This window comes from Contarinia nasturtii, unplaced genomic scaffold (assembly GCF_009176525.2).
Source record: "Contarinia nasturtii isolate CC-2019 unplaced genomic scaffold, AAFC_CNas_1.1 Cnas_scaffold_187, whole genome shotgun sequence".
NCBI lineage: Eukaryota > Metazoa > Arthropoda > Insecta > Diptera > Cecidomyiidae > Contarinia > Contarinia nasturtii.
The window spans coordinates 2,208,136-2,226,919 of record NW_022197544.1 but is presented as its reverse complement, the minus strand read 5'-3'; the positions used below and the strand labels follow the sequence as shown (position 1 = coordinate 2,226,919).

General features: G+C 33.8%; 5 protein-coding genes across 5 annotated transcripts in view; 4 read left to right on the top strand and 1 right to left on the bottom strand.

Moving 5' to 3' along the window:
• Positions 1–89: 89 nt before the first annotated feature.
• On the top strand, positions 90–3,250 carry LOC116352422 (lamin Dm0-like). The gene is made up of 4 exons (XM_031785004.1): positions 90–489; positions 662–782; positions 934–2,302; positions 2,412–3,250. The coding sequence occupies exons 1-4, from the start codon at positions 395–397 to the stop codon at positions 2,582–2,584; spliced, it is 1,758 nt and encodes a 585-aa protein (XP_031640864.1). The 5' UTR covers positions 90–394; the 3' UTR covers positions 2,585–3,250.
• A 727-nt stretch (positions 3,251–3,977) lies between these two features.
• LOC116352627 (mitochondrial-processing peptidase subunit alpha) lies at positions 3,978–6,504 on the bottom strand. The gene is made up of 6 exons (XM_031785359.1): positions 6,144–6,504; positions 5,816–6,075; positions 5,666–5,745; positions 4,998–5,552; positions 4,416–4,920; positions 3,978–4,292 (listed from the first exon to the last, which is right to left on the bottom strand). The coding sequence occupies exons 1-6, from the start codon at positions 6,194–6,196 to the stop codon at positions 4,102–4,104; spliced, it is 1,644 nt and encodes a 547-aa protein (XP_031641219.1). The 5' UTR covers positions 6,197–6,504; the 3' UTR covers positions 3,978–4,101.
• Positions 6,505–6,604: 100 nt separating this feature from the next.
• On the top strand, positions 6,605–7,716 carry LOC116352629 (phosphatidylinositol-glycan biosynthesis class X protein). Its single transcript, XM_031785360.1, has 5 exons — positions 6,605–6,812; positions 6,882–7,011; positions 7,081–7,232; positions 7,321–7,462; positions 7,535–7,716. The coding sequence occupies exons 1-5, from the start codon at positions 6,700–6,702 to the stop codon at positions 7,694–7,696; spliced, it is 699 nt and encodes a 232-aa protein (XP_031641220.1). The 5' UTR covers positions 6,605–6,699; the 3' UTR covers positions 7,697–7,716.
• Positions 7,717–9,278: 1,562 nt separating this feature from the next.
• Positions 9,279–11,613, top strand: LOC116352193 (probable cytochrome P450 6a13). The gene is made up of 7 exons (XM_031784594.1): positions 9,279–9,651; positions 9,715–9,810; positions 9,909–10,146; positions 10,250–10,345; positions 10,436–10,751; positions 10,820–11,186; positions 11,252–11,613. Exons 1-7 carry the CDS (start codon positions 9,566–9,568, stop codon positions 11,547–11,549), a joined length of 1,497 nt encoding a protein of 498 aa, XP_031640454.1. The 5' UTR covers positions 9,279–9,565; the 3' UTR covers positions 11,550–11,613.
• Positions 11,614–12,214: 601 nt separating this feature from the next.
• Positions 12,215–18,784, top strand: part of LOC116352350 (protein N-terminal asparagine amidohydrolase) — a 43,927-nt gene continuing 37,357 nt past the window's right edge. The window contains exon 1 of the mRNA XM_031784872.1: positions 12,215–12,659. The gene's annotated coding sequence lies outside the window, so the exon portion shown is untranslated. The remainder of the gene's footprint in view (positions 12,660–18,784) is intronic.

The following is an 18,784-nucleotide window of genomic DNA, read 5'->3' as shown; positions in this document are numbered from 1 at the left end:
ATACCAATGTAAAACTCAAAACATAACGGCATACATATGCACACAAAAACGAAATTACTCAGCATGGGAGCCATTTTTGTAGTAGATACTTTTTCAAATTGAGACAAGCGCGTCAGGCGTCTACTTTGCGGTGTGTTTTATGTCGAAAAAAAATAACCAATAAATTTCAAGTTTGTTGAAGTGAATTAAGATAGCTACCAGATAAATAACGAAATAATAAACGATTTGATTATTGTCCACTATTAATTTTCGGCGAAAAAAATTGTGCGTTTTGTGTGTTAATTTATTCAATTAAATTGAAATTTGTGCTTGAAAAATTTCGACATTTTTCATTCAGTTTTCAAAATAACAGAGAGAAGAAAATAAAGAAGTTGATTGAATTTGAAAAAAAAAAATGGCTTCAAAAACAAAGCATACGGGTCGTTCTCAGACGCCAACGGTGCCGAAATCAACATCGACACCAAATCCACGCTCACAAAGCCCATTAAGGTAAGCATTATCATCAATCGAAACAACAAAAAAATTTGTTTTGAAAATTACCGAAAAACAAACTCGATAACTAATTAACGTATTTCTTGATGTTGTTTTCTTTTTCGATCATTTTCTTCATTTGACATGGTTCACATGCGATTTCGGTTAATGCAATTGCATATATAAATAGTCCGACGCGCCATAGTCGTATTGCTGAGAAGGTTGAATTGCAAAATCTTAATGACCGTTTGGCTTGCTACATTGATCGTGTTCGCTTCTTGGAAGCCGAAAATTCTCGTTTGGGTGTTGAGGTAATTAGTGTTGCACTTTTCTTTCTGGCCATTTTGGCTGTTTTTTTATACATGTTCATTACACTATGAATTGCGAGTGTTATTTACATTTTGTTTTACTTTTGATTTTCCATTTTTATCAATGCTTCAATTGAAACGGTTAAAAACAAAGGTGGAGACCATCGTTGAAACACACACCAGAGAAAAGTCCAACATCAAATCGATGTTTGAATCTGAGCTGTCCGATGCGCGTAAAGTGTTAGACGAGACGGCTAAAGAGAAGGCTCGATTAGAGATTGATACGAAGCGTTTGTTTGAGGATAATGCTGATTTGAAAAATCGCTTGGAGAAAAAGACCAAGGAATTGAATGCAGCTCAATTGTTTGAGCAACGTTACAATGATTTACAAGCAAAATACAATGCAGCTGTTGCCGATAAGAAAAAGGCAATCGATGACAACAAAGATCTTGAGAATGAGATTGCCAAATTGAGGGCCGCTTTGAACGATTTGCGCAAGCATTTGGAAGAAGAGACATTGGCTCGTGTGGAAACAGAGAACACTGCACAGTCGTTACGCGAAGAATTGACATTCAATAGTCAAGTTCATTGTCAGGAATTGAATGATACACGTAAACGCACAATGATCGAAATCAGTGAAATTGATGGCCGTTTGTCGGAGCAATACGAAGCCAAATTACAAAAGTCATTGCGTGAATTGCGCGAACAATATGAATCGCAAATGCGTGCCAATCGTGATGAAGTTGATTTATTGTATGATGCCAAGATTAAGAATTATCAAGGTGAAGCAAGCCGTGCCAGTGCCTCAGCTGCTGCTGCCATTGAAGAGATTCGCACCACTCGCAATCAAATATCATCGTTGAATGAAAAGATTGCCGAATTGGAGGGTCAAACTGGCACCTATTTGGCACGTATTCGTGACTTGGAGGCATTGCTTGACAACCAAATTCGTCATCGTGCCGACGATGAGGCTGAAATTCGTCGTTTGCGCGAAGAAATGGCCCAACAATTGCAAGAATATCAAGATCTTATGGATATCAAGGTTTCATTGGATTTGGAAATTGCCACTTATGGTAAATTGTTGTCCGGCGAAGAGGAACGTTTGAACATTTCAAACCAATCGACCACCCAATTTCAACAGTCATTTGGACGTTCGGGTCGTGCCACACCAGCTGGTCGTGGTACACCATCACGGGCCGGTAAACGCAAGCGTACTTTCCTCGATGAAACTGATGAAGTCAGCACCAGCGATTTCTCTGTATTGTCAGCATCAAAGGGTGATATTGAAATTCAAGAATCATGCCCCGAAGGTAAATTCGTTAAATTGTTCAATAAAGGAGATGCCGAAATTGCAATCGGTGCATGGCAATTGAAACGTATCTCTGGCGAAAATGAAACCAATTTCAAATTCCATCGTTCGGTCAAAATTGAGTCGAAAGGAACGGTAACCGTTTGGTCAGCAGAAACATCAACCACACACGAACCACCAGCAAACATTGTTATGAAACAGAAATGGTTCCCAGGTCAGTTTATATTCATTTATTTTATTTTTTTAAATATTATATTCAACTCAATACAAAAAGTCGATTCTAATCAATTTTTGTTTTTGAAAATTCGAATTTTTTTTTACAGGTGAATTGATCAAAACACAATTGATAAATGCTGACGGCGAGGAAGTGGCCACCAATGAACGGATACGAAAGGTTTTGAACACACGTGCCACTCGTGTTCGATATGGAGAAGATTTGCACCACCAACAAGGTGATCCACAAACCAATGGCAACGAGAAATGTTCGATTATGTAAAGTAGCTGTTGCTCTGCACACCATGTACGTCCCATTTATATCATCAAAATAAATGGTCATCGAATGTTACACATATGCAAAACACAGACGCAGATATAAAAAACAATTTGCAACCGAGAAACTACATTATAACATTGAAAGAGATTTGACAAACAAAAAACAAGGAATGAATTTATTTCCACAAAGAAATTATTTTATTAGCAATTTTTTTTTTCGATGATCAAATAAAAAATCATTGTCTTTTTTTTTAAAGAAAGTACATACAATTAGGTCAGAGTATCAGTCAAATGAATAAGTCAAGATAAAACAGACAAAAAACAACCCCAAAATTGTTCATGGTACACAAAATATATTGGTAGTAGTAGTAAGAATGATAATTAGCGGGGCAGATGAATCATAAGAACCACCAGTTCCACAATAGAGTGTAAGACGACAAAATTAATAGAATAGGAAAAACTAACAAAACAACAGAATTTATATAGGTACAAAGATCACATTAATCCAGAAAATCAATTTATGCCCGAAATTAAAACACCACAATCCCAAAATGTAATGTCCGAGTGAAAATGTCCTGCGTATTTTTTGCTTTGTCGACGTTTAATATTTGCATTTGTTTCTCTTTATCATTTTACATTTCTATTAATAAATAAATATTCATTCAGTTTATATTTTGTGTGCCTTTTTTTCCATTGCGATTATGACGAGAGTCGATGCTTCTTAATAATTTTTTCTTCCTCCTCTTTAAGTTAAGTGCACACACAAAAATTAATATTTAAGCAGTAAAAAAATGAACAATTGTAATTTGTCAAATGTAATTTTCAAGCAATTTTTTTTTTAAACTGTAGACATATTCACTGCCAATATACGAATACGCCGCCGTGCAGATTGGAAGCAAATGTTGTTTTAGAAAATTAAAACAAAAATGATGCCGATTGAGGCAATAATTGATACGATTAGTCGTAATATACGATTTATAGTCACAAAACAAAAAAGAAGAGTGCTATTTTAAGAATGGCCTTTTGAAAGAAAAAAATTGAGTTTTATCTGTTACAAAAAAAAACCTATGCAAAATGTTTACTAAAAAAGCTATAATGTTTCAGTTATGTGAATCGATTAGAATTTCCCTCTTTAAATTTCACCTTCCCTCACAAATGAGTTCAAATATTTTTAAAATTTCATATACTTACTTCATTGAGAAAAAAAAACATTGTTTTGAATTAATTCACACATAAACTTAATTTGTATTGAATTAACTAATGGTACGTTCAAATGAGTAATACAAATGAAAAATAAATATATTTTAATGAGGAATTTTATTTGCGTATTTCATTTTCTCGATCGCGTCAAGCTCTAATTATTATATAAAATGCTTTAATTCAATTTGGGTCATTTTTTACTTTGCAAAACTTTTTTTTGAACGTCAAAATGAATTTATTATTGGAAATTACACCTCAATTTTTCAATTTTTTTTGGGTAGGATTTATTATATTAATTGTACACAAAAATTGTCCGTTATTTTATCTGAATAATGAAAAATTTGGTAATCGATTTAATGTTGATTTCGAAAAACTTCCGTCACTATTCATCAAGCCATTTTGAATGTCTTTGAGCTCCGGTATTCCTTTAATATTTCCGCGAGCTGCCAATGATGGTGGTGACGAGAGTATACGTTTTGCTACACGTTGAATGTCTTCTGCGGTTATTTTTTCTGGAATTAAAATTAAAGGCTTGTTAATTAGCTTTGGAGTCAATCATTTTCATTCGATGTTGAATTTTCAAGAGAAAATAAACAGAAAAGCGTTTATACGATTTCGTTTTTTTTTGTACTAACCAATTGCTTCCATGAAATGTTCTGGTTTTTTGCGTGTTCCGGTGACAAGAACTTGCCGTACAATGTCTTCAAAAACGACTGGTCTTGCTTCCAAATTCATGAGCAGTACCGATTGTAGCTGTGTCTTGGCACGTCGTAATTCCTCCGAACCGGGTTCTAATGCCATTGCAACCATTTCACGTGTTATTACTTTAACTGCATTGCCAATATGTTGTGGTGGTGCGCTGACATGAATGCAGAAAAGTCCACTGTCTACATAAACGTGATTTGAGGCAGTTGCACTGTACATCCAATGATATTGATTCAATACATTTCTATACAATCGACTGTACATTCCTTTTCCAGGTCCTCCGGCCGAAAATGATCCACCGCCGCCCATCATCAAATTCAGCACACACACTGCTACAAAATCTGGATCTTGATGTGATGTTCCTTCTAGGCCAATCACAACATGCGCCAGCTCCGGCAAACCAGCTGCCGTGAAAATTGGAATATCACATTCTTCCTGAAAAAAAAAAAAATTCAAATTCACACACATATATAGATAAATTATTCAAGGTCATTAAAAAAATTCTTCCGTACTTTGATCTCTCCGCCAGTGTATTGGGCGACTGATTTATCTACTGTAGTAATGCTTGTATTTTTTAGCGTCTCCAATTCCCATGTACTTTCCATTGTGAAATATTTTTCAACATGTTTAACGAGTTCATCGTGATCGACACCAACGCCGGCCACAACCATACGTGATGGTGTGTGATGCAATTGCAAAAATGATAATAATACGTCTCTGTCAATTTTCTCTGCATTTTCTTGTGGACATAGTTTTGGTAAGCCCAATGTATTACCACGATAAGCGGCCGCATGAATTCGATCCATTAGAATTGGTTCTTGTTCCGGTCGCATATTAAGTGTTTCCAATTCGAATAGCACCGCTTGTCGTGCAAAATCAATTTCAAATTCTTCAAGTTTTGGACGGAGTACCGCTTCGGCCAATACTCGTGTTACAGTCTCAATACCACGACGATCGGCACTCGATGCATAAATAAATGTGTCGCGTGAACTTTGACAATCACATATTCCACCATGTTTTTCCATAGCACGTAAAATTTTATCTTTGTCCGAAAACTCTTGAGTTGACTGAAATCGAAACCGTGTCAATGATAAGATAAATTGATATTTTGTTTATCGAAGAGAAACCGTTGTCAAATAAACATAATGCAAAAAAAAAAACAACGAATAGAAATTCTTACATGAAAAGCTAATTTCTCCAAGAAATGTGAAACACCACTCGGGAATGCCACTTCATATCTTGGTCCTGAGTCAACTACAACTGAAAGTCCACAATGTCATTGATTAAAGCTCATGTTTAATAATCCAAATGATAGACCATTTGATCTTACCTCCAATTGTGCAAAATTGACCGAATCGACTTTCTGATGCAACTCTCAATCCATTTGGTAGTGTTGTTATTTGAGTTTCGCGCGGTCCAATCGTTGGTTTTGCATACTCAACGAGCGGCAATCCATCTAATGGCTTAGATAATGGTGGATATGGTGTGACTATTTGTTCGTTGAGCGGTATACTAGTTGAATATTGACGTTGATCTCGATTCGTAGTCGATGTAAATAGTTGTTTGTGCGATTTATACGCTGTTGCGAACCTAAAATCATAATTAAATTTGAAAAAAAAAAATTACTTCCGAAAATCAAAAAGATAAAGATCACTTACTGTTTATGTTTCGATAACAATGTCTTCGACAAATTGGTCAGTCTTAATAACATGTTAATTGATTTCGTTTACTCTGAGCGCTCCGATATATTATTTATTTGTGTTGTCAATTCGAAATTCCTATTCGGATTGAATTAAAAAAGAAATGTTCATCAAACACGTTTCGGTCATTCGGAAAAACACCGAACACAGACTATGTAATATAGCTCTCAGCACAAATGCATCAACAGCAGAAATTCTATTTTGGAATAATTCTGTATGATATAATAGGAACCGGATTGGTGTAAATGCAAAATGTGACTTTTGAGCGATTCACTTCAGTTACATTGTACGGTGATTATGTGAACACATGTACATATATCTTTCGTGATTTTGTCTGTCAATCAGATTAATTCATATTGTTGTTGTTCCATGTGTCATATATTAGAACAATTGCTTAAACATTAGACACCCAGATGGCAGCACACTAGCTAGCTATGCGGATCTGTCAACAGGGAAAAACACGACATGTAAACAAATCATTTCTAATTCAGCCAAAAAAATACGCACATCAAGAATGAACCATGTAAATCGACTGATATTTACGGTTTTATTTGTAGTTGGTTATCGATTTTGCCGGGCAGAAAATGCCAAACTAACGGTTCAGTTGAAGAGCTCAGGTTTTCACCGGTTGGTTAATTCAATTTTTTTTATCACATTTATCCTATAAAGGTTTCAAAACATTCAAATTATTCACAGCGACTTGGAGTATGCTGTCGTATTTCCCGACTTACAGGCAAAACAACATACATTCCTTATCAAGCAACCATTGCCGGCTAGTGTTTATGTTAGCACCGATCAACTGGACGATTTAAGTCGATTTGATAAGGTAAACCACCAAACATCATCAAAAGTCATCGATTATTCGGCAATTGATATAGCTTTGCATTCTTTACAGATTAATTATTTCATCGACAAACCATTCATTGACATCGAAAAACCAACCGAAAAATCGGAACCGTTTCACATTCACTTGTTTGGTACAACTGCATTTTTGCAAACGATATCGCTTCCAGTGCACTTTCGATATCATCAGCCAGGTAAAAAGAGGTAAACATTGATTTTCTCTACACCATTGATTATTTCCAGTTCTAGCATAGATTGTTTTTTAAAAAAATATTTCGTTTTCATTGTCTAGTTTTGTAACGGTGAACATAACTTATCCAGAACTTTATGTGGAAGTTAATGAAGATGTTCCAATACCAAATGATTCAAAGACTACCTGGATGCTGTGCAAAGATCTACGACATCGATGTAAATATATTCAAGTGGAGTATGATGTACGTTTGTTTTGAAGCATTTTTATTATTGTAAATTGCGGTCACAATCATAATTTTATTTAATGTTCGCAGAATTTCTCTCGGAAATCGTTAAGTGCAAATATTCCCATTGGAAATGCAAATCTCAGCGGAAAAATAACATTTGCCACAATTGCATTGAGTTGGATAGCATGTATATGCATAATTTTTGTTATACGAAAAAAGTACAACTCACTTAAAATCAAATTGAAATAAAAAAAAAAGTTATTAACAAATGACGGAAAATTTTCGGAATTTTATTTTTATTGATAAATTTGAATTTTAGACTGAAGGCAAATTTTGGAATTTTTAAAATGCCTCTAAATACGTTATCACTTTGTCTGATGTTAATCAAATAATCAACAAAGCAAGCAAATAGGCGCCTCTTTAAACAAAACAATTTTAGGTCATACACATATTGTGTTCCTTCACTGTTATTGTTCATTTGAAATAGCGGAAATGTACTAATATGAAAAAGGTTCAATGGAACTCTTGCGCCAGAAATTCTACTGAACGATTTGGAGATTTCAATGAATTCTTACATTTCACATTATCCATACTATTTGACGAGAATTCATATCTTCCATTTGATGGAAATCGATACTGTCAAGACTTTGGAACTAGTAAAGGTATTGAAACTACTAGTTGAAACATGGTAGTTTTGTTTGTTTACAGTTTTTTCTTATTTATTTTTTCTAGCGATGACGTTATGTATGCGATATCGTTGAAACTCAAGTTTTTGTGCATGAGTTTCAGTTTTTTTGCACTTGAAAATCGTGATCGATCATTTTTTTTAAATTCAATTTTAATTTTTAAACCAAAGTCACCCGAATTTTACAAATCAAAGTGACCTGCAATTGAATTCATTATATTATCAATAACACAAGCGAATCAAACAATTGAAAATTTATATAAGTCTTGATCGTTATCACTCAAGTGCATAACTACATAACTGTTATAAATAAATCAAACATCTTATTACGCAAATCGATTGTGTTTGCAAATGTGATTTTTTTTCCATGTAAAATACATTGTAGAAAGAATTATAAGAAATATGATAATGATAAGAGTTACAATGTAATTTTTCTTCAAAAAAATTCCATTCAAAATTGTAATCGATTGGGATTTTTGGCACAAGAACGACTTGAAAAAATTAAAAAGAGATTTCAAATAATTCTTCTCGCCATTTCCAAATCACGTTTCCTTTCATTATTGCACAATATTTCGTATCAACTTTATCGAAAACATTGAACATTTGAATTTTCAAGTGTTTATTATCACCTATTTTTTTCTTGCTTTTTTCGAACCAATCAATTATACTACTCTGATTACTTTGAATTCTCTTTTTTTTTCGATGGCAATCATTAAATAAGTATTTATCGGTCACGAATGATTAAATGAGAAAATACGCACGAGACTCTATTATTTGAATCACAAACAATAAATATCTATTTTTAACGTGTGTCCCATTCACTATTTTCTTGTTTATTATTATTTATTTGTTTACCAATAATAACAATTTGTTTACATTCCCTTGTCATACAGTTTTTGTTTTTATTTTTTGTGAAAATGATGTCGTTGCCAGCTTCATTGTGTAGTACAGCACGGCATAAACTGGACACACATATCATAGCCATCAATGTTATCATTCAATTGAAAAAAAAAACGGACACGTAGCAACCAAGTGGACACTGGATGGAAAGTTTTTTCTCTGTGTAAAATCATGTAATCTGTGTATGTGCACTTTATCGCAATAGATCGATGATCGATTTTTATTTAAAAGCGGGCTCTTGCTTCGATCATAAACAGAGTCTGAATTTGAAAGCCAGGCAGATAGCACACACAAGTGAAGAGTGTTGAACAGCCCACAACCACCTCACCGAAATTCATCGTTTTCTTCGCAATCCGCAAGAAATAGTGGTCTCGATGGTGAAACAGTTTTGGAACCGTGAAAAATTTCGAAAACTAAACATTAACACTTTATCGAAAAACTTAATTATTATTTATTATCGTTATAAGTAATTTGTCGTCGCTGAAAAAAAAAACAATACAGAGAGAAAGAAAGAAAGAACCAACACCGAGAAAATGATATTCATCGTTTTACTTTTTACCGTATCAATACTTGCCTACGTATACGTACAATGGCGCTATTCATACTGGAAACGATTGGGGTAGGTTGAGTAGATATTAAGCTTATTAAATGTAAAAGATACAAATTTCTTATTCTTATGTAGCGTTCCATGCCCCGAGCCGTTATTCTTCTTTGGAAATGTACTGGAAACCATTACAATGTCATCGCACATTGCATTATTATGCGAAAAATGGTACAAGTAAGTAGCCAGATTTCTCTTTTTCTTTAGAAAAACTTTCGAATCGAGAGTGAATCGAAACAAGCAAAAATTAATTCTTTTGATTTTTCTTTACTCAGTGAATACTCCAACGTACCATACTCTGGCTATTATAAAATTCTAAATCCTGCCGTTAATTTACGCGACCCAGATTTGATCAAAGATGTTCTTATCAAAGATCATTTCAATTTCCACGTTAACGAACAGGATTTTAACAAAAAATACGATCCACTGATGGCACACAATCCATTTGTTGCGACTCACGATAGCTGGCGAAAAGGTCGAAGTGTTCTCACACCATTGCTAACTTTATTCAAGGTAAAATCATTTATTACAATCAAAATTTTATAAAATAAGCACTCGACAAATACGAAATTTATTTCTTTTTTAATAATTGAAATGTTTTTATTGTTGTTAACAGGTTCGGACATTGTATCCATTGGTGAAAGATAGCTGTGATAAACTATCAAATTATTTAAAAACTATTCCACAAAATAAAGATATTGAAGCAAAGGCGGTAAGTCGAATTTTCTTTCATTTATTCCCTTTTGATTATTGAATATGCTTTAAATTTGTTTGCTTGTTTTCTCCCACCAAAATTTTCCAGTTGGCATCTCGATTTGCGACCCAAAATGTAATTCGTTGTTCGTTCAGCATTGATTCACAATGTTTTACGGATAAAAAATCGGAGTTCCGTGATATGGGCAAAAAAATATTCCAGCCTACATTTTGGGGTGGAATCAAGCTGATGATGATGTCAATCTGTCCAATTCTTCGCGATGTCATTCCATTTGCATTTGTACCGGCCGATGTAGACGAATGGTTCCAAGGACTGGTGCGTCAACTTCGAGAGGAACGAAAACATTCACCATTACAACAAGAAGATCTATTTCAAATGTTACTAAACTCCGTCGAAAAATATGGTAAGTTCTTGATTTTTGGTTTACATAAAAATTGTCGGTAGTCAAAATATTCTCGATTTATTTTTAAGATATCAATGACATCGAACTAGCGGGATACTCGCTTACATTATTTGTCGAAGGCTATGAAACATCAAGTAGTGTTTTGGGATTTGCAATCTATGAAATGGCCCGAAATCCCGACATTCAAGAACGTTTATACGAAGAAATCAGCGACGTATTAGCAAAATATGATGGAGAATTTACATTTGAAGCACTTCAAGAAATGGAATACCTAGACAATGTCATTCATGAAACAATGCGATTGAATGTTGTTGCGCCATTAATTAGTAAAGTTTGTACCAAAGAATACACTCTGCCATTGATCGAAGGCCAAAAAGAACCAGTCACACTTCATCCAGGAACACCAATCCAGATTTGTGCACGTGCATTGCATATGTAAGTCGTGTTTTGCAACATTTCAATTTTCGAATCAAAATTTTACTCATGAAAAATAATTTCAGGGATCCAAAACATTATCCAGAACCCGAAGTATTTGATCCGAATCGATTCAACGAAGAAGAACGCCGAAATAGACATAAGGCCGTTTATTTGCCATTTGGTGAGGGTCCGAGAATGTGTACGGGCATCAAATTCGCAATGGCACAAACGAAGGCCGGTTTGGCATCGATTGTACGTGATTTCAAAATTAACGTATCACCGAAACAAAAACCATTCGTCATGGATATTCGTGCATTTTTATATCAAGCACGTGACGGATTGTACGTCAATTTTACGCCAAGAACAGGAGTGGCACAATAAAAACTGGAAAGACTTTTATTTTAAATTCATTTTTTCGAAGAAAAAATATATTTTTCAGATCGTATTCAAAATGTCAACCTTTTAAATAAAAATTGTATCGGAATTTTAAATAAATAATTTTGATCTTGAAAAAAGTGAAAATTTTCATTGATTTTAAATGATTTGATACTAATTTAAGTTTTAAAAAAAAATCTCATAACGAAACTGTGAACATTCAAAAATCGCTCCAATTTAGTATATTCTTGATGATTCCATGACACATTCGTTCGATTTTTGTACTAAAAATACAACAACTGTTTGAGCTGTCAAACTTCAAATTCATTTGTCACAGCAACTACAAAACAGTTGGAAATAAAACAAAACAATAACCATTCTGTTCTCTTTTTTTATTAGATTCGCAATAAAATTGCGAATAAAAAACCATGACAATTGTATGCTAATAAATCAGTAGCAACGTATATGTTTGTATCCATGTGTCTGAAGCCGATCAGAATAATTGCGTCCTAATATGGATTGCGATGCATATTGAAATGAATCATTCACACATACGAACGTGCCCGAGATGTATATGTATGTTTCAGTTTTGAATCATATATTCGCTCTGTCTGTCTTACGTATTGTGTTCATACAACTTCAACGTGAGTTGATTGACGTATTGCCGTGTGTTAAAAACAGTGAAACACACAAATCACACTCACATGTAGATTATTGTTTGTTTTGGATGTATATTTTTGATTTTGTTTTTCTTATTTTGATTTTATCTTTTTCCAAATCGCTACCAAACCAACGAATTATTGCAAAAGTTAAAATAATTTGTGGCGAGTGTGATGCAAATAAAATTGAAAGTGTTTTTTATTTGGTAAATACGCGGTATAAATTGGACATAAAAACAGAATACAAACGAGAGATAGAAGAAAAAAAGAGTTTCAAGAACAATCGAAACGACGAAGAAAAAAAAAATTCGTAGTATTCGACTTATTGACAAGTAGTTGTCGTCGTTTGTGACTTTTATTGTCAATTTGTACAAGGTGAAACATAACAAACAAAAACAAACTATCAATAGTGAAGTGACACAGTTCATTGTTTGGAAGCTGTTTTAAAAACATTTCGGTGAGTGAACGAATAAAATAATTAATTTTCAATGTTGTCATGATGACAAATTCGAATTTTTGTACTACTACGCATTCCTATTGTTCTCAAGTGCATTCTGACAACATTCGGTTTGATTTTCAAGTGTGGAGCAAAGAAAGAAGCAATCAAGAATTTGTTACATCGCATAATCAAGAATTTGTTTTTTTTTTTTCTATTTTTCAAATGCGATAAAACGACGGTTATCGCTAATAAATTCGCTCTGCTTTGCTATTACATTCGATTCGTTTGCTTTTCTATTTTGAGCTCATTATTATCTGTTGGCTTGTATTTTTTTGTGTGCCATCGAATCCATTCAGAGTACTTGTATACCGAAAAAAAAATCATTTAAACGGGATTATATGATTGTCATCGATGACGTTCGTTGAGAGTTTTACTTTATTCTTTCGTTTCATCGTACATTTTAAATGTAAATTTGCCTGTTATACACTGAGGGACAGAGAGTGAGAGCAACAAGTGATTGACTGTTGCACATCAAGTGGTTTTTGACAGTAGCAGTTTTCGGCATATTTTTTATTTGCGCTCATTTGGTTCAATCTAGTACGAATGGATGCAACAGATGTTGCACCCGAATACATCGATTCAATTTATTTGTATACCGGCCACAGTTGGTGTCTACCGACCAAATTTGTTGCTCCATTTTTTTCTCTCTTCGTTTTCGAGTTCAAAACGGTTGATTAGGTTCATTTCCTTTTTCGCAAATTGTCTTACATTTTAGTTTATTTTTTGTATCCTGTTCCAATGCAGATATGCATTAATATCTTGACAGCTTTAACTTAATGATAGGCCATTTGATTGATGCAAAAATAAAAAATAAATAAAAATCAACTAAATTGAAAATAAATCGACATAAATAGTTTGACCCAATCGACCTGGCCATTCATTCGGTGCCAGAGAGCTCCAAGCACATTGCAGTTTTCTATAAGTTCAGGCCATATAGAGTGCCATTATACAAAAAATGAATTCACATCGACGAAGTCAATGAAGTCAACAATCGCTAAAATTCGCGCAGTTTGTCGACTCGATCCTGGCTTTAAAAAACGTACATTTTCAATTTGTTTATATGTGTGATTGTGGCTGTTTCGCTACAATGTAGCCGGCTCAATCATTTTTAAATGTCTTACTCGCTCTCTCTCTCTCTCTCCCAGCCTCACAATTTCTCTCTGTCTTGCTTTTTTCGCAATTGCTTACTTTCTCAGCGCCGGTAAAGTGCCGGTACGGTAAAAATTTCCGTGCTCATCATTCTGGTATAAATTATGCGAATACATTGATGCGGTTTAACGTTTTGAAATTTGAACTTAATCAAAATTTCGAAGCGTATCGAATAGATGGCGGAGAGAAAAACAAAAGCAAAGAAAGAAAAGAACCTGAACCATTCCAGTTGATTAGTTTGTTCACACAAAATAAAATGCATACGCAATCTTTCGAAATAACGACAAAACACACCTTCTTTTCCATGCACTTGAATAAGAGGGAATGCAAGCAATGCATGAGAATGAGATAAAGATACACAATATTCTCGAAAAGAGAATGATGAGTTCGCGCACCCGCAAATATTTTTTTAAAGAATACCAAAAAGCATCAACCGAACAAAAATCGAACGCTGTAAATAGACTCATCAATACCAGCAACCAGCTGTGCAATATCTCATTTAGACAGAGTTGCTGTTATATTGTGCATATACGGCTTTCGCTCTTCATATTCTTGGCGATATTTTTCATCGTTCGTCGTCTCTGACCACGTTGACTATTTTATACGTTTCAATGCGCAAACGAGTCAGCGCGTTTGCATCTCCATTTGTAAAATGCCACAATCGATTCGATCCTATTAGGTGCTAATAATATTGAACCACGATTACATTTATTCTGTAATAAATAACACTTTCGATGGCAAAAGGTTGACATAATTTCATTTAAAATGAGATATGACCAAATGGACATGTGTGGCTTTGACGCTCTTTTTTGCCATCGTTCTTTTGCATCGCTCACATTGATTTTTCCATCTCGCCACACTCTTCTGCCCTTTCTTCTTCTTCGGTGCACCGAATGTTGGTGTGATGCCTGCATTTTTCGCATACCGCTTCATTGCTATTCATGTTAACCAAAGCCAAATAGATACAGAACAAGAGTCTCTATTACACCTTTTGCTTTGCAAAAGTAATTCTACAATGGTGCTTTTTTTTCTTCTCAATTCTTTTTTTTTTTGAATTATTGTTTTACATTTGAATCGCATCTTCTTTCTTTCTCTCGTCGTGTATTTCGCTACAATGTAAATCGCTTGGACAGCGATGGCATTAATGTTATACTTTATTACTGCATTATTTTCAAACGTTGAGAATGGTTCCCATCGCAAGAATCAACACGCAATATACACTCAATTTGAATGAAATAACGATTTCCACTTCGAAGAACGGATATGAAAGCGATTATTATTTTTCGTCATCTACCTATCTATATCCTTTTCCTTTACTTTCTCTATTCTAAAATGTGACATTTTTACGATCACTCGCGCACGCATACAGTGTCACAATAAAATAAGAATGTAAATTTGGTGTGGTGTACAAACCGGATGAGTGAAAAAAAAATGTTCGAATATAGTTAAAGTTTTTTTTTTCTCTGATTTCACACATAAATGTCGGACGCCACAAAAAAAAGAAACGACCAAATAATAGTATTGATATGTATGTGGTTGGGAGTCGTTATCAGTTCAATTTCGAATATTTTTTTCTTTTCAATTTCAATTAGCATATTCAATTGTTTTCTTAGAATTTAAATTACGTCTCGGTTTTTTTTGTGGTTTCTCTACAGGAAATTTCAATTCACCTAAACCAAAAAAAAAAAAATGTTCTCCGCAGTAGTATGCGCGGAAAAGTAAACAAAAACAATGCTGGTCAATTCAAAACCAAAAAAAAAAAATCAATTCCAAATTTCATTGAAACTCATTTTTTTCATCGCACAGACAATTCACAAGAAAGTGGCTATATCAACTCAAGTCTTTAAATTAAATTACGTGTGTATAAATTTAAATTAAGTTGAAAACAAATATAGTTAGTCAGAGGCGGCTACGCCACAAATCGACGACTTCATAAATTTAATGAAATTTTAATTTCGCTTAATTTTTGTTCACTCTGTTAGTGCCGTAGTACGTAGACATGTGTGTGTGTGTGTGATTGCCCGAATCGACCCATTAATTGTATTACCAGTTGTTTGAAGTAATTTATTCGATAAAATGATTGAAGAAATGGCAGAACGTCGCTTACATTTTTCATCATCTTCAATATCGGTTATATGCCACCCATATCAGATTGACCACATCTCTGTATATGCCACTCATATACTAAAGACACCAAGTCACACACAAAAAATGAATAAAACCAAAATGTGTGCAACAATCAAACTACTTGTATGACAATCATATGGAAATAGAAAGTATTTGTCGGTCCCGGCATTTGTTCTTTGTTGCTTGTTTGTTTTATATATTTTTTCATGTTTCGTTTACTTTTGACTTCTGTGTATGCGCACAATGTGAGGTTGTAAAAAATTAAACATTGCGTTTGCGGTTGATAAATTTAACTCTCGTGCTGATGACAGTGCGCTTGAGTTTTATGAATGAAATCAATTAAAATAAACGCTAAGTGGAATTTCTTTCATTTTTATTAATAATTGGACATGCAATTGTAGCACATTTTTAGCTTCATCAAAGTATATACTTCATTCATGTTAATTTATATATCAGATGTGATATTTTAAGTTCAATAAAACATATGAACATCAAACATGAACTTTCTCCCAAAAAAAAGACACCAACATGGTAAATAAACAATGCGAGAATTCAATAATCTAATGACATTTTGTTGACAAATTTTCTTTCAAAAGTAAATACATGCAAGAACCACATTAATTTATCCAAATGTTTCTTTCATATACCAAATTTATAACATTGAAAACAGTGTTTCCTACATTCAAAAATGTTATTCGTATTATCTAACCTTGTACCGTAAATGTACACAATACGCATAAAATGACAAAAGTTTCATTTATTTTAATAAATGTAAACTTCAATTTATTCATTACCTTTATGTCTTCGACTTCATAAGTTTTTTTTTGTTCTTTTTGTTCTGTACTCATGCATAGAAAATTCTTTCAATTCGTCAAGGGTGTATGAGCCAAATCTTTCTCGCCGTAATCGATTTTGAATTGCTTGTATCGGGAACTGCTACACGCTAGATAGAATCGATTTTCGGCTGGTCTACCTCATCGATTTTTGACCATTTCCCCCTTGATTTTCCAGGGTCAAAATTCTGGTTAACCTATTTCTTTGCTTCCGATCAAATTTACCTTGGTAATCTCAGCTTAAAAATGCATTGCTTCCGGAAAAGGATTTATAATTCACTTACGTTCAAGTTTTCGGATCCAACATCAACCACTTGAATGTAATCAATTTGGATATGTGGATGAATACGATTTACTATAATTTCCAAAACTTACATGTTGATATTTCATTGAAAATTGTTTACAATCCAAAAGTAAATATCAATCCACTTGTGAACGGTTACGTTTTGCATCATATTTACTTTGTACTTTGAATATTTGCAGTAAAAAATACCTTATAAAATCATTAAAAAAAACTAAACCGTACGTTTGGTTGATGTGAATAGCAATTGGTTTAAATGGCATTAAAAAAAATTGCAAAGGTCGCACCGCAATGAGCAATGCTAATAACCCTGTAAAATAGTGATTGCGTGAGATTTTGTGTGCAAAATGCAACAGAATAATATTTATCCTTTTAAATTCTCCGGCTAAAATTGCAAGACAAATAAACACCACTCATAAATGTATGGATTTGTGTTGAGTGAAAGTTGCAAGTAACATGCATACATACACCACAGATCGATTCTGGTAAGAAAACAAAATGACTGTGCAAGAATATTATTCAATTTGACGGCGGATCAACGTCGTCGCATTTCGAACAATCAACATGATTTTCCCACATACAAACGATTACACATCAACCGATTTGCATGGGCGCTATTTTATGATTCAACTCATAATGATTGAAAGATGTAATTTAATTGAAAGAGATGTTGATTCGAACTACCATATTCGATGCCAAAAACAAAAAAAAACTGAAATTTCAAATTAAAAAAAAACGAAGATGTGCAATTTTAGGGGAGTTTTTACAGCTTTCGCGTCGCAAAAAAGCAGCGAGTAATTGTTGTTTTACGTGTGTACCAATGGTGTTTGCTTTAGAGTATTTATAGTCATAACTGAATGTTAATTAATTATTTATTATGACTGGACGGCAAAATACTACTAATTAGCCAGCCTTCTTTGCTTTTTTTATTGTACTTTTCCCATTCGAAGTATGTGTGTGTAGTTATTTTTTTATGTGTCGCTCTGTTGTCGTCGTCGTCAAAGTCGTCATCGCTTGGTGTAGTCTTTTGTGTCAGTGTTTTTTTTATTTCGCTCTTTTGTCATGTAATTTAGAAAAATATGTTTTAATGTCGAAAAGTGAGCGTCTCTTCGAATTGTTGATGATGATATTGCTTAAGGTGTTTTTATAGTTCATAAAGCGGGTCGCGATACAAGTGTGTGTGTGTGTATATATGCTTGTGAGCTGCTTTGCGATTTGAAGCTACTGTTCCGCCATACAGTAGTGACTTTTGATTTAAGCAACGAAAAAAAAAACAAACAAATAAAATACCGGTATTAATCTTGAATCATTTTGCTCACATCGAGAGTGTTGCCACGATGAGATTTAATCAATTTTAACGTTAATCCGATGTGACAATATTAATCACAACACAAAATTCCAAAACACAGCACACTATAACAGATGCATTAAGACTTTTTTCCAGCAAAAAAAAAACCGAAAGAAAGAAAACATACCAAACAAATCCTCACAGAGAAATAGAGATAACGCGATGTCATATATAAAATACGCATATGTATATATCATTCGGTGGCTTCAATGCTTTCTGTTGGTTTTTTATGTGTGTGCGCGTATTTTAATTCACTTCGGTTGCGTTTTTCATTTCATTTCATTTTGTGGTTTCGGCTTTTTCTGTTTCGGTTTCAATCGCGCGA